Below are 23,024 nucleotides of genomic sequence, written 5' to 3'. Positions count from 1 at the left end.
TGTAGTTGTCCCATATGAACCCTTTCTGCTCTTGTTTTAGTTACAGGGACAAAATGATGTAGCACAACTGGATAGAATCTAAATCTTAAAGGAGAAAAAGAACGTTTTTATGATGATTTCACAAAGAAAGCAAATTATTATAATGAAATACAGCTTGCCAAAATGGAGAAGTTGCAAGAGGGTGAGCAGATATTCAGGGTTGTACAAGAGGGAGCCGAGTCACAGAATCACTGACATTGGAAAAGCCCCTTAAGACCACCAAGAGCCACCATTAACCCAGCACTTCCAAGTCCACCACTAGCAAATGTCTCTAAACCAATGTTCCTAAATGATAAGCCTTTTCACAGCATTTGTGATCTATTTTCTAGGTAAGTAAAAGATATATTTAGTATTGATTTTTACAGAAACTCTCTTGCTAATAGCAACACAGGTATTACTTGATTCTACAAGAGAGAGGTGGATTCACTTCCTCCTTCTTCAAGCTGTGGAAGAAATGCTTTTCCTCTGCTGTCGCTGATTAAAAAGACAGTACTCTGTTTTTTCCAGTTTCCATCACTGGTGCTGCTGCATCTTTCCTTTGTCCATTCATCTCCCTGTCTCTCTGAGGTACACAAAATCTTGTGCAAGTGCCCATAGCGTTAGCTGACCACCTGAAGCTTGTAGGGGCATCTGCCCCTACCTGTCATTCCCTCTGAACGGTGAGAAGACCTGTATTGGCCCTCTCCAGCATCATAGGCTGAGCTTTTCGCAGACTGAGCTGATATAAAGAGGCTCTCCCAAGGCAGCCCAGCTCTTTGTGAGTGCAGTGAATACAGTGAGGGCAGGCTCAGGCTGTTACAAGACACACAGTGTGGGTAGGTGTCCCTCCTTCCTTCAGGATGACAGTTTCAGCCTGTGATCAATCCGTGGATGATACTTACCTGTCAAAGAAAGTAGGCTTAAATTTATTACATAAGAATCACTGGTGAAAAGTAAAAGTCTACACATGAAAAGGTTGAAAAATGTTGTTTTAAACTGAGAAAGCTAGAGCAGTGTATAAAGTGCACTGAGTTATATCTGAGTTATACAGATTGAGATAATCAAGGTGCTTCATACTGTTACTTATTTTATTTTCTATGTATGAAAAGGTTGTACTGGTTAGAGCATTTTTATGCCTTTATATCTGTTGCCATTAAGAGACCTGTACTGCTTTAACTGCACAGTTAGAGCTGGAGAAATCTGGATTCTTTATGTGGGTGAGCTCTTAGGTAACATTAAGCTATTGTGGTGAAGCACCTCGCCATTCTTCAAGGACCATTACATAAAAAAGAAGCTGAAACAGTTTTTAACCAGATGTCAGTATTTTTAGAGGTCATGCTGCTCTCACAAAACAACTCCTCCTGAAATTAGTGCCTTGGGAAGATATGAAGTCCTTTTTTTTGGTCTGAGCGTGTCTTCTACAGCCTTACAAACTATACCTAATGCATACTTATTTACTAAAATAGTGATAAGACAGTAAGATCTTGAAATGGACTTGTAAGAAGCTCTGCAGAGACGGCTTTGATTTCTACACAGCTCCACCTTCAAAAGCCTGTGTGGCTTAATAAGCCTCTCTGCCTCCTCTTCCCAGCTTGTGCCTGCACACTGAATGGACTTCAGAACTCCTGCAGCAAAGCCATGTCCTCTACCAGGCTGCTGCAGGCCAGGCCATGACTTCTGTGTGCCACAGTTGCATAAAAACCACTGATTTCGGAATCAGTTATGTAAGGTGAGGGAGAGAGAACACCTTGAGGAGTGGCAGTGTAGAAAGACCACTGGATTTCATATTTAATCTGACAGTATGAAATAAATGGTTATTCAGCATAATGAAATCATTCACTTGTACTCGTTTTACCATTACGTGGAATTCCAATAGAGGTTTTTTTTCCTCTGCCTCTTTCATTATACAACATAATGTGTGATGAACAGTCCCTCTGTCCATTTTTTTGTCCTCATTGTTTCGCAGTATTTTCGTAAAATGTAGGTGATTTCCTGCATCCAGTCTCTTGGCAACCATGAAAGGCTGTGCAGTCGGCCCGACCCTTACAATCCATTACAAACATTAATTTGCTGCAGCTTCAGGAGCCTTTGCTGTCCAACACACTTCTCTTTCCACAGACCTGGGTCTGCTACGCAAGTATGAAGGTGAAACCTTTAAAGATGAATCACTTGTGGTAAAATGGCACAGAACAGACACTTAACAAACTGCTGTAGAGACCCAGGCCTTTGTTGATCCCTGAAGGGTTCATCCTGCTAATTCCCATGAACAGCTAATGGGAGACAAGCACCTGCTGCCCTCACACCTCTGTGTGAAATTTCAGCTGCTGGCACATCTGGATTAGATGGGCTTCTAATTAATGGTAGTCTCCATCTTCTTTGTTATTTGTGAATTTAAGCTTGTCTGAAGGCATGTTTAACATTTCCCTACCACTTGACCACTCCACAGTGTGAACATGTAGATGCTTATTAAGAAGTTGTAGTAGGTCCTTCAGCATAGACAATTTCAGGAGCCCTGAAAAGATTTCCCAGACAGATACTATGAAAAGGCTTGGCAAAATGACTGTCAAGTCAAATTATGCAAATCCAGTATTTTCTAGGCGTCTGCAATTCTTCTGCCAGAAGGAAGTTTGATTATTTAAGAAAACAAAATATAACTAATGACATGTTTTCTTTCTTTATGTCAGTTACAAGCACTATGAGCTGAAGGTTGATTTACTAAGTAGAGATCAGCTAGCCACAAATAAATACAGTCAACATTTATAAAAAAATATCGATCCCTGAACCAACATGAGTTGGTTCTGAGGTCTCATCCTAATCAGGATACTTAGGAAACAGACTTGGTAATTCTTAAATAAGGAATTGATCTGCTTTTAGAAAGGCAAAAGTGGGTCTTTGAATTTAATAATAAATGTAATTTGTTCCAGTTTGCTGTGCTTCTAATATCCCTCCACTGCAGCTGCAAGACTGGAGTTCTCCAAGGAAAAATGCACTGTCTCCCTTCACAGAGAGACACCTGGGCCCATCCCTGGACAAAACAGTCTGGGATGCACAGTTAAATATTTCTGATATTATCCAGTAGAGAGCAAAGACACACCTTAACAATTCCTTTCAGCAGTAACTTAGAACACACGTATGCCCTGACTGTTGGATGCTCCAGTGCATCTGTTCCAAGAGTCACGCTCTCATCACCTCTCTCAAAAAAGCACACCAAATTGTTTCAAGCTTTGCATAATAACAGTGGGTCACTAGAGTTCAGGCAGAGGGGGAGGTAGAAATGTGATCAAAATGGGTGGAACTGTGAGCCACAGCATGTGTGTCATGGGTGGAAAACACTTTTGCAGGTTTGTGGTGTCCATGGAACTGTGGCAGTTCCAGTTAAAGAAGTGAAAACCACTGAAATTTGCTGGAAACAAACTGAGCAAGGGCATCAGTAGATATCTCAATGACTATCCACTAAGGAACACCACAAGCAAAATACTGCTTTTGCTTTTTCAGGAGGAATAAAAAAATTGTATTTTATGCTGCCATTTGTGTGTGAGAACAGTTGTTCAGTTTTCAGTTGTGCACATTAAAGGCATTGTAAGACATATTATGAGTAGTCTGTGGGATGGCTGATAAGCTGAAAGAACTCACCTATTTATGTATAAATAGCAGCAGTACTTGGGGGGGTTTCAAGTTCACTTATATGGACTTGCAATAGCACTTACATGAATGACAAAACACGCAGCAAAAGGAGATTTTTGCAGTGGCCGTGTGCCTGTTTTACAGGACAGACAGGTTGTATGGCTAAAGGGTACACAAGAAATTTTCCCAGTATCTTCCTTTTCTCCATCAGTTTCTTGCTCCTCACTTAAGAACTCTGGGGAGTCTTCAGCGTAGGCTGATCAAAAAATTCTCTTTCCCAGAGTGTCTTCTCTCTTCTAATATTGATCTCTGTCTTTTACAGCTTTATGCCCCTTTCCCAAGTGGAGTTGCCCTCTTGCTTTCTTACTTGCAGAACAGGGGCCTCTTCTCTGTGGGTAACAGTACTTAAAAAAAAAACCAACCAATTGTTGAGAATATTGGGAAGTACTTTGCAGTGAATCGTGAGAGTGCATACAGTGTGGGGCTTCAGCCCCACTACTTGGAAGTGCAAAAATTTTATTTGGATGTCAGTGCTCTCTGAGTTTTGCTGTCAGAGACCTTACAGTATTAAGGTGAAGAGGGGGATTTCTGTATGTACACCAGTACCCTAGAGTTCATGTGACTGAACTGTACTGCTTACTGCAAAGATTCTCTTTCTTTATACTCAGGACACAATCTTTCATTAATACCTGATTAACTCTGCACCAAACAATTACCCATTACCCAAAGAAGATTGCAAGACTTGCTTCCTATTTCTTGAACGTTGAAGAAAGGGATTTTTTGACTGCACAGAATGCCCACAGGTTAAAGAGGAGCAAGGATATGCAGGGACGGGAATTTCTGCAAGGGCAGAACCAGTGTGGACTTGTAGAGCAGGGCAGAATTTAATGGTGTGTCAAGGGATAGATGTTAAGTGCTACGTAATTAATCCATTTAAATGGCTGACTTTGAGGAAAAACACACACCCCAGTTTCTTAAGTCCAGCTTGTCAAGACTGATTTAAATTCAGAAGGAATTTTTAAATGAGGCTCAATCAGACACATGATTTGTTTTCTTAATGCTATCATGATTTAGCTTCTGCAGAATTGGGACCTGAGCATATATATCTTTGAGCCTTTTCATGTGCAGATTATTGACTAATCCAAAAAAATCTCGTCCAGAAGAAAGCTAAATCTCGGCTCTGCCACAGGCTCTGCTGTGACCTAAGGGCAGTCATTTCATCTCCTCAGCTTTTGTCCCCTCTCTGTAAAATGGTGATAAGAGCATTTTCTTACCTTACAATGGAGGAGTGATGATAAATATTAAGGATTATGGCATGGTTAAATACTGTGGTAATGGAGGCCATTAAGCACCTTAGACTTATTAGCAGCCTTCTATTCAGTGGCTGCCTTTCTGAAGTTATTGAGCATTTTCAATTTTTCCCGAAGTAAATTCAAGGAAATGAGTTAATAAGGATTAATAAATAAACCCTGCAAAATGTTAGTGTTAAACTGCATTGTGTTTTCTGAATGATGTAAAGGGATGTTTTGTATCTTTGTCTTAAGTCAGCCTGCCTGCTCTTTTTCCCTACTTCCTTCAATGGTTGTAAACCTGAAAACAGGGAGAGAAGGCAAAGGTGCCATTTGCTACAAATGGAACATGGCTACAAAATTCAGACCCACTGAGCTGGGACCCTGGAGTGCTCCTATTCCAGGAAGTCTACAAGGCAGCAGTGCAGCTGTTCCTTATCCCAGCACCCAGGGAAAGTCTACTGCCTTGCAGGGAGTCCTCCTGTCTCTGACTTCTGGACAGTTTGACCTTTTCTTGCACTGTGCCAGATCATTCCTCGGTCACCAGTTACCACTACTGAGCACCTACAAGTAGAATTTTCCCTGCACGAACAAAGCCAGTTATCCCACTCACATTAAACACATATGAAATAGTTACCATGTGGAAAGGAAAAAGGGAAGGGAGAATGAAAAGAAGTTTCTTGTTGCGTTCTGCTGAGAAGCTGCTTGAAGAAGTGAATACTCAAGATGAGGCACAGGAAGCTGCCACACAAAAATGGTCAGGTCTTCACTGACTGTATGAGCAGTAAAAACTTTGCTCATGTTTTTGGTAGTAGCTGACTGTACTTTCTGTCTCTCATGTCATCCCTTGGGATATGGTAGGATCTGTTTAGCTGGAGGTCAAATTTCTAATGTCTGCCGTTGCTGTTTCCCTGAGATGGTGGATGTCACATACAGGATATGATGTGTCCACAATTCAAATCTCTTTTCACAGATATATGGGGTTTTTTTTTTTTCTTTCTCAGAAGAACAAAACACAGAAACTGGAAGTGTGAACAGGATTGGGTTCATTATTGAGGTATCTCAAGGCCAGGTTGGAAGGGGCTTGGAGCAACCTCTTCTAGTGGAAGGTGTCCCTGCCCATGGCAGGCAGATTGGAATGAGTTGAGCTTTAAGGTCTCTTCCCACCCAAATCATACTGGGATCCTGTGATCTGTGATGTTCTAGGTCAATATCAATGTTAGTCAGTCAAGAGCTGTATTTTATGTGCAGGAGGGGCTTTTGTGCAGCACTGAGTCAGCATTTGACACTGGAAAGGTCAAGGTTAGTTGTGCAAATGCTGTCTAGAGACTGCATTTGGGATAAGTGACATTTTCCTCCCATATCAAAATGCTCTATTTTTTGAAAAGCGTTCATTTTTCCGTATGACACCCAAAGAAGGTTAGAAGTTCAGTAAACCTCTTTCTCCCTTTTCCAGTAAGAGGAGAAAAACCAGCTCTCTGTTGCATCATGTATTCCCTGTGTTTGCCAGCTGGGGCTGGCAACCTGAAGTATTTCTGGGAGCATTTTTGGGATAGGAAGGGTGGGTCAGATCGCTTTTGACAGCCCAGGTCATATGAGGTGCTGGGACTGAGTTTAAATACCACTATATCCAAGCATCCTGTAATCTCCAATGTGTTTATCCAGGCATGTCAGGTAGACTAGTGACAGTGTCATTGCCTTTCTCTGGTGTTAATTAACAAAGCTGAGTTGCCCAGGTTGATCAGGAAATCTATAGCTGCTCAAGGAGTTAAATTCAGATGTAAATTAACTCTTGTGTTCTTAGTTATAGAACTGTGCTTGTTTCTAGGGAATGTACTCATCAAGATTGACTGTAAAGGTCTCTGGGGAATACACAAATAGCAGTGTCTTGCTTTATGTTTGTTAAAAGGAAAATTTATTCTGGCCACGTATGAGGTCTTGAAAATATTACATCTACAAAATGAGATGGTTAATTTTAAAGGTAAAAAATGGGGGATGGAATGTCACAACCACGGCTCCACTGTGACCTTCTTTTAAGTCTATCTTACCAGTGACAGAGAGGCTGTGAAGACTCCATCCTTAGAGATGTTCAGAAACCATCTGGGCATGGTCCTGGGCAAGCAACTCAAGGTGTCCCTGCTTGAGCAGCGGAGGGTGGACCAATTGACCCCCAAAGATCCCTCCTCACCTCAACCACTTTGGGGTTCTTTGGTCTTTTACTTTCATCAATGACTAACCTGATTTCATTATTTTTTTCCAATTTTAATCCCACTCTTACTCAAATATACAATGGCTTTAATGGCTGGCTGTGTGTGTGCAAGGATGTGCTAGAGGAGTGCATGAATAGCTTCAAGTGTATCTTTGAGATGGAATTCCCAAAATTAATTTTCAGGGGTCTTACAATAATCTCACAGCAACACAGTTTTGATGCAGAAATCCTGGAGGCAAGATACTAAAGCCAAGAGTTGGTTATTCCACTTTTTCCTATGGTGTGGCAAGATAACTTTTACAGTTATAATGACAAAAACAGTTGTATAGTGACAACTTCTGTAACAGTGGCACTAGTGTCCATAAAGAAGATTTTGAATCAGATCCTCTAGTCACAATTTAGAATCATAGGATTTGAGTTGGAAGGAACTTTTAGAGGCCAGCTAGTCCACCCCCTGTGCAATGAGCAGGAACACCTTCCACTAGACCAGGTTGCTCAAAGCCCAGTCCAACCTGACCTTGAACACTTCCAGGGATGGGGTGTTCATCACCTCTCTGGGCAACTGGTGCTATTTTTTTACCAGCCTCGTTGTAAAATCCTTATACCTAATCTGAATCGACCCTCTTTTAGTTTTAAAACCATTACCCCTAAAAAGAAATGGTTATAAATCAATATTACTATTTTTGTTCTGGATGAGGACTGTGATTTGAGATTTTCTTTTCAGTGTGGCAGAGGGGGAACAAGAATTAGTAAATCTGCTTATTTTCATGAAGCGAGGCTAGGGACATCTTTACTGAGGTTGTTGTGATGTGTTGCTGAAGCAATGTGGGAAGCTAATGCAGAGACTCATGCTCAGTAGCTGGGCATATATACAAAAAATGTGGATTGCTGAGCTTCCAACCAACCCATTTAGGAGCCACAAAGTATGAAAAGAGAGACCAGAAAGGCTCCTTTCAGTTCATATCTGTGATATAAATGAAGCTTCAGACTCAAGCCAGTTTTTTCAAAAGTGGCTGTGGTCAAGTTGGTAAGTCAGGCAGTGCACAGGAACCCCCACAAGTTGCTTCGAGATTTCTGAGTAGACTTCTAAAGCTTTACTCCTAAGAAGCAGCTCCAGGGAAAGGTGAGTCTTCCTCTGGATGTGTCTTCATCTGGGACACAGAGGGTTCGTCTGGATTAGCACAGCATGCACGTTCTTCAGCATGGGCTCGCAGCTGCAGCAGGAAAGTGTTTTGGCTTTAGCTTCCTCTAGGCTTTGTAATAATCCTTCCCACTCCCTGCCACCGAGCACAGGTTTTAGCTGTCGTTGCTGCTGCTGTCTCCTGCCGTGCTGCCTCTCGCCCTGCCGCTGCCATCGATCCCCATTGTGCTGACACTCACATGCCCTTTGATAACGTGGGGCTGTCAAATCTCCCGTCCCCCTGTGCACCACGGCGCGGACCTGCTCCTATCTGAGACGTTCATTAGTGTCATTTGCCAAAAGGTTTATGTAACAGATGTTGCAAAGCATAGGCACAGAAACACACACACACTCTCACACACACTCACACACCATTATGGCAAGGGTTGTCAGAGTGACGGTGAAGGGAGGATGGTCCACAGGACGAGAGTAGCTCGCAGGCACAGCTGCATCTGTTCAAAAAGCAACTAACGCCTCTCTGTGACTATGCTTTATTTTCAGCTCGTCATCATGGCTGGAACTGTTCTGCTTGCCTACTACTTCGAGTACACCGACACTTTTCAGGTGCATATCCAAGGTTTCTTCTGTCAGGATGGCAATTTGATGAAACCGTACCCTGGGACAGAGGATGAGAGCTTCATTTCCCCTCTTGTGCTGTACTGTGTGCTGGCTTCAACTCCGACAGCGATTGTGAGTATGAGGAATAATTTGAAATCCCCATGACCGCTTCATAAATAATAACAATAGTCCTGTGATATCTTTGTCTCCGAGCCTCTCTGTTCAGCTGTAACTGATTTACAGTTAGCTGGATCTCTGTTTTGCCTTAGCCTAATATGATCATCAGCCATCTCCAGAAGTAATTATTCTGAGGTAATCACAGTGCAAGACTGAGGGTTAGCTCTTGTTAAGCTTTTTACAATAGCTTGCTTACTTCACTGATTAGTTGTGAATTTCCCGGGCTCCAGAGAGGCTCTAATGCAAAGGTTATGTATTACTGGAAATAAGAAAACAGGATAAAGCTGAAGTAAAATCCAGGTCAGATGTGCACCATATCCAGGATTATTTCCTGCAAAGGGCCTTAAAAGGCTTAGATGAGGAGAAAGATGATAAATACAAAGAAAAATGTGACTGCTGTTTCCTTTTTATTTATAATCTCTTTATTTTTAACTTTTTTTAACCTGATTTTCTTCACTATTCAGCCAGTATACTGCAATGTAGCCATTCTATCCACATGAAAATATTCAATTAGCTGAGAACATACAATGCCAAACAAATTATTGAGTCATTGGTTAGCAAAGCTTTGGCCCTTTTCCATTTTCCACACAGAAAGTTGCAAATTTCACCAATAGCCCCAGCTTTGTTGAATTTGTAATTACACTGATAAATTCCTGCCAAATTGTGTTTACGGATTTTGTTTCATTTCTTCTCTTTATTTCTTTCCCATTCATATTTATTTCTTATATTAATTTTGCTTTTCATCTCTTTCAAAAGTTGATTAAAGCTGTACATGATATATTACTTTTGAATGGTGAGTGCTTCACCATAGTCTAGTTTAGGCTTTGTTCTGCAGTAATTTTAGTGCATCAAATCATGTTCTTGTCATAGAATGTGGTAAGAAGTGTGAAAGGAATCTGCAGAACAGGGTATAGCTTTTGGTACAGGACACTTTCTGAAAACAACCAGGTGTTTTGAAGTGGATTACATCATGAGTTTATAAAAAACCTCTGCAGTAACAGTGTTCTTTTGTGTATTTGATCTCGTTGCATGTCAAGGCTTTCATTTTACTTTGTGGTGCAGTAATAGATTATTTGAAAATGAAAACAAAACCCAAACCCCCACATTTCTGGAGCTCCCCCATCAATATAGTGCCAGTGTTTAGGGATGTTGCTTTCACAAGTGTTTTTTGTAAAGGTAGATGGAGGGGCACAGCCATGCCTTGGTTCCAGAGAAATTACATTAGTGGGAGGTTTGTCCCTTGATTACTGATACAACATTGGGTAATGAGTGCTGCTCTTTATTTGGATCTTCTGTTTAAATCCTTGCTCTGACAAAGTTTGATGCTAACCTTTCAAGTTTTGCTCCACTGGATCAACATGGTTGGTTTGGCTGAGGGGATTTGCAGTAGCAAACTTGATCTCTCTGTGTTGCCTTCATGTGACCGCTGTCCTGATGCTGCTTGACATGAGAGCAGTAATTTCTGTTGGAATGTGTGGAACCCAGCAGCGAGGTACTAGATCACAGTACTATCTAAATGGGCTTCTGGAGCTATGGAAGATATCCTGGGAATCTGTACAAGCTCCCTCATCTGGGACACAAGCAGCATTAAGTGCAGTCCTGTGTGCATAGGTCTGGGGAGAACTCAAAGCTGTGAGGTGTTACATTGCTTACAAGGCAAAAGGGAGCATCTTTGTGAACTTAATGGAATATCTTTGTGTTTCTGTCATTTGGTTACGACAGTGAGCATGGGGAAAATGAATGCATGTGTTTTATTTCTGAGAGCAGTTTTCAGAAGTGGGTTGGTACTGCTGTTGCTGTGGGTTGGTGCCACTCTATGTGCATTTCCCTTTAGTGGCAAATAAGTGCAACTGGCCTGGCTTTATGCAATTTCATTCGTTCTTTTTGAAACAGTCTCCTAAAAATATTCTGGGATGACTCCACCACATTCATCTGTGTCCCTAAAGACTAGCTTTCCCTTTTAGGAGGTTACTGCAAAGCAGCCAATTCCCCAGCTGGTACTAAACAATCCTTCCAGAGTTCAGCACTGCTGCCTACTCTGCTCCATCCAATGTGATTTATCTACCCACCCGAGAGAAGCAGAGAGGCTTAGGAACAGAGCCAGCTCAGTGAAATGAATACTGAACACTGGCAGAAAGCTTCAAGGGCACTGTTCTCACTGTTCTTTGTTGCCTTAAAGTGAATAGAAAGTGCCACTACCATTTTCACACGAACTTCAGTTTCTTTCCTTCTGTTTCCAGGCTGGAAGTGGCAGCCTACATGTAATCTGTTAAGCGGCCAGTGCTATTAATTTGTGCAAAGGAGTATTTGTTGTCAGATAACGTTGGAATCAGTAAACCGGAACCAGTCCAATCATGAATTAGAAGCTGAATTACGGTGTTGATCTGAAGCAGGAGAAAATTGTTCCAACTTCTCTCTACAATCTGCACTTACCTCTCAAACTTCAAAGAAACCATTCTTCTAGATGGTTTTCCTATTCTGTCATGACTCCTTGGCTTTGGCTTAGCACAGCCATGCTACTACAGTGATTTATTTCTGTAAGGGAAGCCAGGGAATCTCTGCCTGCCTTGGCTGATTCCCCTGTGGCTGCTCAGCAGCAGATGCCAGGAAAACCAAGAGCGTCTGACGCAGCTCAGAGCTCTCTCACAGCAGCTTCTTCCCGGCTTCCTCAGGCAGGAATCACCAGGCTCTGCTGGTGATGGCGCTGCCAGAGGGCACAGCCTGCTGTGCCACTGCCTGCTGCCCACCACGCTTCAGCCCTGTGCCGGCACAGCAGGCTGCGTCCTCTGCCAGGGGTGACTTGGCTCCCTCTTCCGGAGTCCTGCCAGGGCTCAGGTCGTGAGGTGGAGAATGACGAACTGGGATACAAAGGAATGAGACAAAGGTGTGCACAGTGCCCTGTGTAAATGTTTATATTCTGCTGTTTGCACACCATTCTGGAAGAAAAAAAATGCACTTTTTTGGTTTGGTGCAACACTTCGAGGCACTTCTGTTCACAGTGTCTCCAGAACCTTGTGGTGGTCCCAGCCACCTGCCAGTTTGTGAGGAACAATGCAGAGCTGTGGGAAATCTGTCTTCTCTTCATTAGAACTTCAGTATAATTCTTTTAGACAGTTTTACCACAATGTATTAGGCTTTTGAGCACAACAGTAAGACAGTTTTGAGTTTTGAGCAGGCCAGAATATAAATTGTGGATTGCAACCCTTTTGACTTGAAATAAAAAAAGAAACAAAACAACAATGCCATTTTCTTGTCCTGGGAAAGTACTTATAACTATTCTTTGCTATTGTTTTCATTCAACAACAACAACCGCCCACTCAAAACCAGAATGAGGTGAGCAACTGAATGCAGATTGAACACATTGAGTTGTATACTTGGAAAATTAAAAGTGAGCTGGCATTGCAATGTTCAGCTGAAGACACTCTTTCATTGCCTTATATAGTTCTGCAAAATACAGTATTGATTCCTGGGGGCAGAGAACATCTGTCTAGGTGGTGATGGCAAAGACAAGAGAGTGTCTGAGGGAGCCCTCAGCTGGTCCCTCGTCCTCAGGAATATCAACGATAGTGATGTTATCAGGGAAAACTACTGCCTGCCCAGGCAGGCTTGGGTCTGTGGATCACAGCAGAAATCCTGTGCCCTTGGGAGGGTGTCAAGGCAGACCTCAGCCACATCCTGCCTTCTAAGGCGCCTTTTCTCAATATAAATGTTGCTAATTGTTTGCCACCTGGATTTGACCATGGAGTGTCTCAGCTTCAGAGTGTCAATACTGGGTCCTGAAGGTAGCAGATGGGATGGCAGATCAATATTCCTCATGGTCTGAGGCTAAATGTGAGGGAGATCTAAGGAATTAAGAAACTCACAGCAGTAAGTGAAAGTCAATATAAGCCATGTTCTTAGTGGGGACTGTGGAGAAGAGGGAAACAGACTGTTCAGATCACAAGAGGCAACGCTGCAAGGGACACTGGCTTCAAAAATTGAAATGGATTACAAATTAGGCAGACTTCAACAACGAGGGTAGGCAAACACTGAAGCAGAGGCTGTGGGGTTGTGCTGGCCCTGCTTTTTGAGAGGGGTTGGACTGAGGGGCCACTCTGTGATTCTGTGTCTCCCCATTCTGTGTGATTTGTGAAAATCTTCAGCTATTTTGTGACAGATGAATGGAGATACGAGCTCCCATGTAGAGCCTGAAGAACATCCCTCTCCTGACTGCAGCCATTCTGATACAAATCTCAGAGATACAGTGCAGAACGGCAGAACTGCTTTTGGCCCAGTGGGGGCCAGTGCTGATGAAACACCCTCTGGAACATTTTGCAAAGGTCACCTTTTGGTGAAGAGTGCTGCTTTTCCCAGAGAGAGTGTGTGGAGTCATGCTGAAACTGGCTGATTGGGGTTGAGAGCTCCACAACCCTCATCTGCTGCTATTCTCTGTTTTTCAGCGCTCTGCATGTAGCTTGTCTCACAGCCAGTGCCTTCCTCATATCCACTCCTCCCCTTGGCTGCTGTTTGAATGCTGCAGACTTGATTAATTTGGTTCTTTCTATTTGTGACATTAAAAATGCAGACACACGCATCCTTGCACAGGATTTGGGAAATGTCACAGAGCTTGCTGAAACCTGCCCAGAACCAAGAGCAATGATGTCCCAAGATCTAAGTTCAGTTTTGTTTCCTGCAGAGATTTTTGTGTGTTTTAGCATGTCCCTGGGTGGGGTTTCAGTGTAGAAAGTGATGTTAACAAGGACTGACTGTGTCACAAGGGTGCTGTTAGAGTAAACAAGTTGAAGGATTTAAAAGCTCACAGAAATCAAAATAATGTTAATTTAATGCATAGGAAAAACAGACAGGTCATGTCTGCACTTCACATAATTCTCCCTAATATAGGAACTCCACTGTCTTGCTGTGATAAGAAATGACATCACTTGTACTTGTTCATGAAAAGCAGCAGAAGGAAGTGACTTTCCCAGAGAGACAGACTTAAGGCACTGTGTGGGCACAGTGGTGCATCCTGCATCTCTTCCATGCATCCTGGCTGATGCTCCTCCTTTACCTGTGTGGAATTGCAACTGAAATTAAAATGGTGGGAGCTTTCACACAACCCCAGTGTTCACTGAAACCATGAAAAAATTATAAAAGTAGTGTTATCGTGTCTCTCACGAGTGAGTGAGTGAGTGAGTGAGTGAGTGAGTGAGTGAGTGAAGGGAAGGCAGGAGGGCTGTGAGGTGCAGCCCCTGCCAGCAGCAGTGGCAGAGCGAGGAGGCAGTCAGGGCAGATCCCACTGGAGAAGACGGATGAGCAGCTTGAGTTGCAGTGAATCTGTAGTGGGTTTTCAAAGGGAGGAGAACAGAGGTGAGACTGGGGCAGCATGACTGGAGCACACGAGGAACCAGATTGTGGCACTACATGCACAGGAGTTTAGAGAAACATGACTAAGGAGAAAGATTTTAGCTACTGGAGAAGTATGTGAAAGCATGGCAGGGGAGTGAGGAAGGGATGCAGTCCTCAGCTTTGCTATAGGATTTGAACTGAGGCACAAGGCCAATGTCCTGAATGAGAAAAACTGATAAAAGGAACAAATGGGGTTAAAAGCTGGGCTCATCCGTGGCAGTCAGCGCCATCAGTAGTTACTCTTCAGTTCGGCTCTCCATCCTTGCCCCACTGCACATTTACCACAGGAGGGCAGCTCTAGGATGACGCTGTCTGCAACCTCCTCTTGGCTGTACCACAGACACATTCCTGGATAGTTTTATCGTAGTTTATCCTCACAGAAAGAGGTCTTCTTGAAGTTGACCTCTTTTTTTTTTTTTTTTTGGGAACAAAGTTGTGCAAATGATCCTTTGTGCGAGCTTATCAGAAAGTGCTGTAGGGAAAAAAAAAATACTCCATGTCCCTTTAAAAGCAATAGTTCCACTGTTTTGTTGATTAAATTGATAATTAAATTTACAAATTGTTGGTAATCTGTACAGGAGTGGAGGGAGTATTAGGTGCTAATGCTGTGCTGGGAACTTGAAAGGGGAAGATGAGACATTTCACTGTCTGAAAATGTCAGCTGAAGGACTATTATGGATAAAAGACTGTTGAAGAGGAAAATGGACAGATAATTTTATTATCTGCTGGGTCAGGATGAGCCAGGAAATAAGGAAAGCATGTGCAGCAGAGGGCTTTGAGAGCTGAACATTGAGGGACAAGTATTTGGTGACACTGCCAGTAATTGGAAGGCAGGGAAAATTGTAGAAGTTTTGTCACTGGAGAGGCTGAAATCATCAGAGTAAAAATTACTCCTGGGCAGGTACTTCTAATTCATACTGGGGCTTTGAGTCATCCTTGTATTTTTACCTGCTAGCAATATGAAATGGAATGTGAGCAAGGGTTCTCAAGCAATAATGTTCTCAGGGTAGATGAGCTGCTGTTGCATTCAGGCAAACAAGAACAAAAATATATCCAGAGCACTACCTTTGCTTCCCTATTACCTACACCATGGCAGACTGCAGATCACTTGTGCTTTCAATCCCCAACCTTCAGTGCAATTCTCCTGCCATTTCTACTATCTAATTAAACCAATATGATACTGAAGTTCACTAACCTTGCATTGTTTTCCCAAATGGAAATAAAGCAGTTTGCTTGCTCTTTTCATTTTCCACCCATATTTATATACAGAATCTATATTTGGATTTCAGATATAGAACTGATTTGTAACCATTCCTGGAGTGCTGATTCTGTTTTGGCAGCAGTTGAGGCACTCAGTAGTGCCGGTGATTGATTCTGGGAGGCCAGCTGGACAACTTGGCTGGATGTGGACCCTGCATGAATCATGCAGAATCATCAGGGTTTAAATCACGAGAATCAGTGGAGTTACTTGATTTCAGAAATGCCTGGAGAGAAAAAAAAAATACAAGTTCTTTGAGAGCTATTCAGACCACATTCAACCGCACACAGATGAATTAGCTTTCAGAATCAGGTGTCCAATTGCCCATTGAAATTTTAGGAAACAGCAAGGCTGACTTTCTAGAGATCCCATATTAAGCACATAAGAACAAATTTCAGCAACTAAATTCAGTGCCAGAGATGACATGACAAGAATCATCCACTTATGTTGAATCACTTTGTATCTCCACACAAACACAACTTTATTGCCATATACATAAATTTTGCATTAAACCGAAGGCAGTATTCACTTTAAAAAAAAATCAAATTTTTAACTGTTATGCTGTAGGAAATCTGGGATAACTCTGCTTAAATCAGCGGAACGGAATTGAACAGATTTACAGCCTGGCAAAATTTACTCCTAAATCTAAGTGGAACTAATCTATGCACATGGGAGTTGCTAGGAGTATGCCAGACAGCTAGATTTATGGAAACAAAGATGGGAATTGAAGCAGGAAAATACTCTGTTAACTTCTGATGTAAAGGAAGCTTAAAGATGTATGTATTGTTACAGGAGGACTATTAGTATGTTTTATACCTAAGTCTCTCTTATTTGAAAAGTGTACGACGTTTTAAAGCCGAGTAGCCCCTGTCTGCATTGAGTAGAATTCCCTCAGGGTGTGAATTGTCTCTCAGTGTGTATGTACAGCCCTGGGCAGACAGAGAGCCAAAGCAGTAATTCAAACTTCTGAACATTATAATAATTCAAATAATAAACGGTTTGGAACAGAGTGTCACTTTCAAACTGCTTTAGTGCGGATGGTCTTTTTCTTAATTCCCAGCCCCGTCGTTAGTGAGCTGAGCTTATTGAACTGCTTGCCAATTCTGTTAAGAGCAGATGGAGTGAAACGGGATAAAGGCAATATTTCAGTGCAGCTCCCATGCATCAGCTCCCCTCCAGATGCCATTATCGACACGCATTTTATAGCTCCACATCTCTTGCCATCAGCGGGTAGAATTATAAAGAGGTTGAGCATACTTGGCTTGAATGTCAATAATCAATAAGGACGCTCATCTGGCTTAATAAGGATAAATTGTTGCCCTTGAAACAACACACCATTCCAGCAGTCAAAGTGAACTAAGGTGACTTATCCTTGACATTTATACTAACTCCAGGTGTCTGTGCCACCCCATGTGTGTCTGTACACAAACACTTTTGTTATGTATTTCTCTGACTGTTCCCTAACACTATGGATTTCCCTTGTGTATGTCTTGTAATAATGTATTAAATTAATAATTTTGAATGCTCCCCCTTAAAAGCTCAGTTATTCCATTTCAGGCAGGCTTTTTTATTTTAAAGACTTTAATTGCAAACTCTGTCTTTCTGAAAGGCTCCCAGTTTCCCTTTCTAAAGCCTGCTGACAGAACATGATAGGTGATATTTTCAGAAGTTCCTGCTGTGTGTGGACTATCATTGCCTCTAAAGCCTGTGATTAAATTCTGTCCAGCTTTAGTGAGGGTAGATAGGCCTCAGTGCAACAGAACTAAATTAGTTCTAAGTGCTTAAGAAATAATGATCCTACTCCTGTCGGAAGCAGCTATTACATTTATAAAAAGCATGAATGACCAGATCACACAAAAGAATGCAATACATAAGCACTGCTAACAGCATAAGCAGTGGTTCTCTGGAGACTTCATTTTTGATAAGTCAAACAGGACGTTTAGTCAAATCTTGTTCTCACAGCATTTTAACAACAGTCCTCGGTCATTACCAACAATCCTTGTGTGTTGTTACCAACAGTCCTTGGCTGGCTCCATGGCCATCCAGTTATCAGTGTTTGAGACATCCACATTACCCCCTTATCTTCTGGGAACTGAGAGCTCAAAAAGGATCTCACTTTGAACTGTTGTTTAGAGGGTCACAAGAGAGTGGGCTTTAGTTATGGTAATTTTCCACCTTGAGCACAATTCAAGTTGGTAGCTTTTGTGGGAGGTTCAACAACAAAAATATTATTTCACTTGGGCTGTTATTGACAAGAAAAATAAGTTTCCAAGGCTGTTTGTGAAAAAACAGGTGCTCGTTAGACAGCAGGAGCTCCTGGGAGCAATGATTCTGATATGGTCAAGAGGGGCTTAGTCCAGGTGCAGCTCATCAAGGCCAAGGCTTAATGAGCATTTCTCAGCTCATAGGGCAGTCAGGGGAGGGGGGAGAGATGTACCATCACAATCCACCCCATGATTAAAGTCAGCTCCTCTGGGTCTCTGTAACACTGAGTGCAAGAATGAACCCTCTCCTGGGTGGGAGCTGGGTCTGTGTCAGCTCATGCTGAGTAGCCCCACAGTGTAAGTGCAGTGTCCCCAAACACACTGCTGTGTAGGGCTGTCTGTGGGCTGGAACTAGTCACCCATGTTTTAATGTTTGCTCATATAATTTTTAACCTTCTGTTTCTTTCCCTTTCCCGGCAGATATTTATTGGTGAGATATCCATGTATTTCATAAAGTCTACCCGAGAAACCCTCATTATTCAAGAGAAAACTATTTTGACTGGAGAGTGCTGTTACCTGAACCCACTGCTTCGAAGAATAATACGTTTTATAGGTAAGCATCCTGTGCACTGCAACTTGGACCCTGTTTGCACCAAACCAGAACGAAACACCCTGACAAAGCACATCACAAAATTAATTAAGCTGTGAAATCTTTGCAGGCATCTTCCACCTTAGAGGGATATTCCCCTCAGGATTTGCAAGGTAACTTTCAAAATTTGCCATATCATGCTGGCTGGAGCTGGTTTAGATCATATTCTGCTGAGCTTAATGCTTTTTTGAGACCCTTAAAGAAAGGTTATACCAATCCAATCCTTATATGAATAAATCCATCACTGCTAGTTTATGTGAGCTACCCATTTTACTTACAAATTGGTCCTCACCAACTCATCTATTTGGCATTTTTCTTTTCAGCTCTAATTTTAACATCCATAACTCTGCCACATAATGTTCAGCTGAGCACAGCATAAAAAAGCCCAGAGTTCACTTCAAAATAATATTATTATTTTCATTGTATTTGCTTTTTCTGAGAGCTTCCATTGAGTTAATTGCTGAGAAATTAAGTTCTGTCATTAAACCTCATAGAGGTTGCTTTATATGGTGCTTGCAAACCGCTTTACCTTCTTCACACTGTTGATTAGTCCCCAGTTCACATGTGGGATGGGATGTCTGGCTGCTGGCATGGGCCAGTGGCTTCTCAGATGGCTCCCCACTGGCCAAGAGGGGCTTTGCCCACAGAGCATCATGGCACTGCCCTCCTCGTGTACTCTTAGAAGTGAAGCACCCTCACACACTGCCCCTCACAGAGAGCCGAGCCCCAGCTCATGGTCTGACTTACAAGAAGCAATGGGGGAAAAATGCTGAGAGTACCTGGGACGCTTCTTCCCTGCCACTGCTGAATTTCTGAGCTTCATCTGGAATGAAAAATGTCTGCTGTGGCTGTGGCAAGTGTTGTGTTGCTTCCATGGAGCACATCCCTGGCTGCAGGCAGGGTACCTCCTCAGAGCATGGAGTTGAAGGTCTTACCCTGTGTTACCATATTCGTTATCAGCAAATATATGCTGCAAAGGATGAAGAACTGTGGTTTTCTTCCTCCCTCGCCTCCCTCTGTGCCTCCTGCTTTATGCATGGAAGGCAGGGAGCGAAATGTCCCTTCTGCCACCATGGGGGTGGAAGCAAACCACCTGTGGTTTGTTACTTGGGCCTGGTCTGTGTGCTGCTGGTGGGTGCAAAAAGACACAGAAATGAAGTTAAAAGTAAAACACCCTTGAACTTTACATAACCTCCAGGATACATTGATGGACAGCAAACTGCCATTAAGAGAGAAGCAGGGTACCAGTGTCCACTGTGCCACTAAGGGCTTTTTGACTGTTCCAGCACATTTGGCATGTTGCAAAGTCCCAATCAAACACTCTTGCCTGTGGGGTCAGCACTAAAAGTCCTTAGATCATGGAGGCTAAGCATTTGCTCAGTATGTTTTCTTATAGTTAGCTTTATTCTTAAAAATTCATGCTGTTGTTTCTCTTCTGGTGGAAGAGAAGGGGATAGCAATGATACAGTGGACTCTCAGAGAGTAGTAGAACATAAACCATGCTAGGGAAATGAATCTTGGCTTTGCAGCTGTGTTTGTTTTCCTGAGAAAAATGAAGTTAATATTATTAAAAACAGCTTGAAGTGCCTTGTCTTAAACTACACTATGTGCTTGTTTTCTTCTGAAACCTTTTCCCTGCCTCTGCAGTGAAATGAGAGAAGTAGAATTTGTTGGATGAAATAATTTGTGAAAGGAACTGAAGATAAGTGCATGTTTTTCATTTTGCATTTTGCCTGCATTTTGAAAACATGGCACAGACTGAGCAGCTGTACCCTGTGCCTGGATGATCCAGGGAAGTTAGCTCCATACAGCTGCTTCCTGCAAAATGAGGCTTCCCAGGTGCCTGGCTGTGCAAAGACAACTAGGTTGCTTCTACATGGATTTCTCTGGGTGTGTTCTCTTGATAAACTTTAGGGCCAAAAGTTACAGAGCTGATTAACTAAGTTCTCTTGCAAGTTCTCTTCCCTAGCAAGGAGTCTGGCTTGTGGCAAAAAGTTTGCTGCCAGTTTAGTTTTGGTACCCAGATGTTTAAGCAAGTCTTAATGAGAACCTTCAAAAAGCAGTAATTTAACTGCTTTGACAAATGTATTATAAGGCATTACAGTTTATATTTTTCACAAGGATGAGAAAAATCCTGCAATGCGTCTAGGTGCTCACGTGTCAGGAAAAATGAACACTACTGTCTGGCCCTGCAAGACACATCATGGAGAACTTTAAGAGTTGCTGCTCCCAAATTTTAGAAAGGCAAAGAGGCTTTTTCTCCCTCCCTAACTCTGTAGTGGAAGTTGAAGGGAAAGAATGGGATTTTAAGAATAGTAGCCTAAATGTGCTTTCCACAAAACAAGCAGAAAGCTATAGATACTTCATTGAACATTCATTTATATTTTGCAAGGAAAGAGAAGCAAAAAGGGAAACTTCAAGCTGTCTTTCAGTCCTGTGAAAGATAAGGACCCTTCTCATATAATGTCCATTGGATGTTTTGCATTTGGTGCTAGATTTGCTTTTCACCTCTTGCTTTTCCTTCACATATACAGAATTAAGCACTTCTTTGCACTTTGAAAGTGGAACAAAACAAAAAACCTACAGCTTTTCTGGAATGCTGGCAAAGCCCCATGTTTCTGTCCCATTTTTTTCCTATCTTGTTTACTGTGCTCTCTGTTGATTGTCTCCTCGTTCTCCTCAAGGTCTCAGCACATGTTTGTTTCTAAGAGCCTTCCGTCCTGAGTTTAGTTGTGACTCTGAATGTTGAGCTTTGTATTAAATCTCTCCCTGAGTCTTTGTCTACAGGAAGCAGAACCACAATTTCTTCTTGCTTCCTAGCCCTGGCATGAATCCTTCATCCTGGCAGACATTTGCTTTTGTGGCAAAGGTCTGCCTCTCACCTTGCTGCAGTGTGTATCAAATCCTGTATTGCAGCCTAGACTCGTGAAACCTGCTGTTTCCTATATTTAGAAAACCAGTTTCTTTATCAGTGGTAAAAAGCTGGCTTAGCTTGGAAACATCAGACTTTGATGTATGCTGCAATTTGTTCCATCTTCCTCTTTATCTTTTACAGTTGCTTTCACAGACTTTTTTAAAAATATTCTGAGGTCAAACTAGAGCAGTTTTTTCTGATATATTGCTGCTGCACTGCTTTACTTTTGTCACATCCTCTCTCTTCCCTCCTCTCCCCACCCTTCCCAGCAGTGCTATCACCAATTTCTAATGCCAAAACTTGCTGTTTATGTGCTGAAACTTTGAGAAACTAAGTGGCAAGAGTGGCTGTTTCCTGGGCCTCTCCCTCTTCTCCCTGTCTCCCAACTTGAGCATACACAGCCTTTTTTTTGTATGTTTATTCATTGTGTCTTGTAATTTCCCTTTCAGCTTCCCATAACAGCACTTTGTTAACATTGTTCAACCTTGCATTTGCTTCTGCGTTCTGCTTCATGCTTTGTATTGCAAATAGAGGTCATAAAACATTTCAGTGAATTGTTTCAGTCAAGGTTTAGTCCTTTATGTACAGCTGCTATCATACCCCCACGGTCAGGGATTCAGACCTCCCTGAACCACTACGACAGGGTGACTGCAGTATGAATTGTGTTGCATTTCATTATATTAGGTTTCTAATCCACGTGATTAAGTTGTCTACCTGCAAAGCCCTGATAACATGCAAGTAGCCCCTTTCTAATTCAGATATCTAGAAATACAGCATGCTTCATCAGCTTGTTACCAGTGGATTTTACTCCAGATGCGCATAATTTGCCATTAACAAATGGTGCAGATAGATTAAGTTGACAACTTAATCTAAAGCATGGTGGCACCTCACAGTGGGCCACTAAATAATGAAATTAGGGCTTTATTTCAGCCAATTAAGACTTTAGTTCAGCAAATAAAGGTTTACAAGATTTATACACACATTGAGTTTATTGTAATAGGATAGATAAACCCCAGAGCTCTGATGTCAATTCCCTGAGCACCTGCTTACCTGACCCTGTCCTTCTGTCTGCCTTGCATCTGAAGTTTGCTGTGAAACACTACATGTTCTGTTATTAACTGGCTGCCTTTCCATAGGGCTCAAGCTGTATTTGGGAGTGTTGCCCCAAACCTAAACTGCCGCAGCAGCTTGAGCTACTGTAGATCTTATCACAGAAGAACCTCCACAATGAGAAAAAGGTCACTGTGCTGGGGACAAACCAACCCTTACTGTTCCCTTTGATGCCAGGCTCTGAGCTGACAGCTGCCTTGATGAAAACTGGTGGTTGTGAAAGCAGTGAGGAAGGAAAATACCCTGTGCATCTGTCAGGACGAGTCTTGAGCCTCCAGAGTACTCTTGCAGTGGGAACTGAATTTCTTCTGGCATGGTCAAACCATGTGTCTTCCTTCTTACATCTGGGGGAAACAAGTATCCAGGCAGATGCCCAGAAGTGAAGCAGGTAGACACAAGAGGTAGTAGATAGCTGGAGTAGTGAGCTTTGTGGGGTCTTTGGTAGAAGA

At 42.4% G+C, this 23,024-nt stretch overlaps 1 protein-coding gene across 1 annotated transcript in view; it reads left to right on the top strand.

Moving 5' to 3' along the window:
• Positions 1-23,024, top strand: part of PLPPR1 (phospholipid phosphatase related 1) — a gene marked incomplete at its 5' end in the record, with an annotated part of 59,165 nt that overhangs the window by 22,383 nt on the left and 13,758 nt on the right. Inside the window, 2 exons of the mRNA XM_082301207.1 lie at positions 8,822-9,010; positions 18,383-18,515. Of these exons, the coding sequence (XP_082157333.1) occupies positions 8,822-9,010; positions 18,383-18,515 (322 nt within the window). The remainder of the gene's footprint in view (positions 1-8,821; positions 9,011-18,382; positions 18,516-23,024) is intronic.

This window comes from Coloeus monedula (assembly GCF_965178545.1).
Source record: "Coloeus monedula genome assembly, chromosome: Z".
In the NCBI taxonomy this organism is placed as follows: Eukaryota; Metazoa; Chordata; class Aves; order Passeriformes; family Corvidae; genus Coloeus; species Coloeus monedula.
The sequence above is the reverse complement of the archived record's forward strand: the minus strand, read 5'-3'. Positions and strand labels throughout refer to the sequence as shown.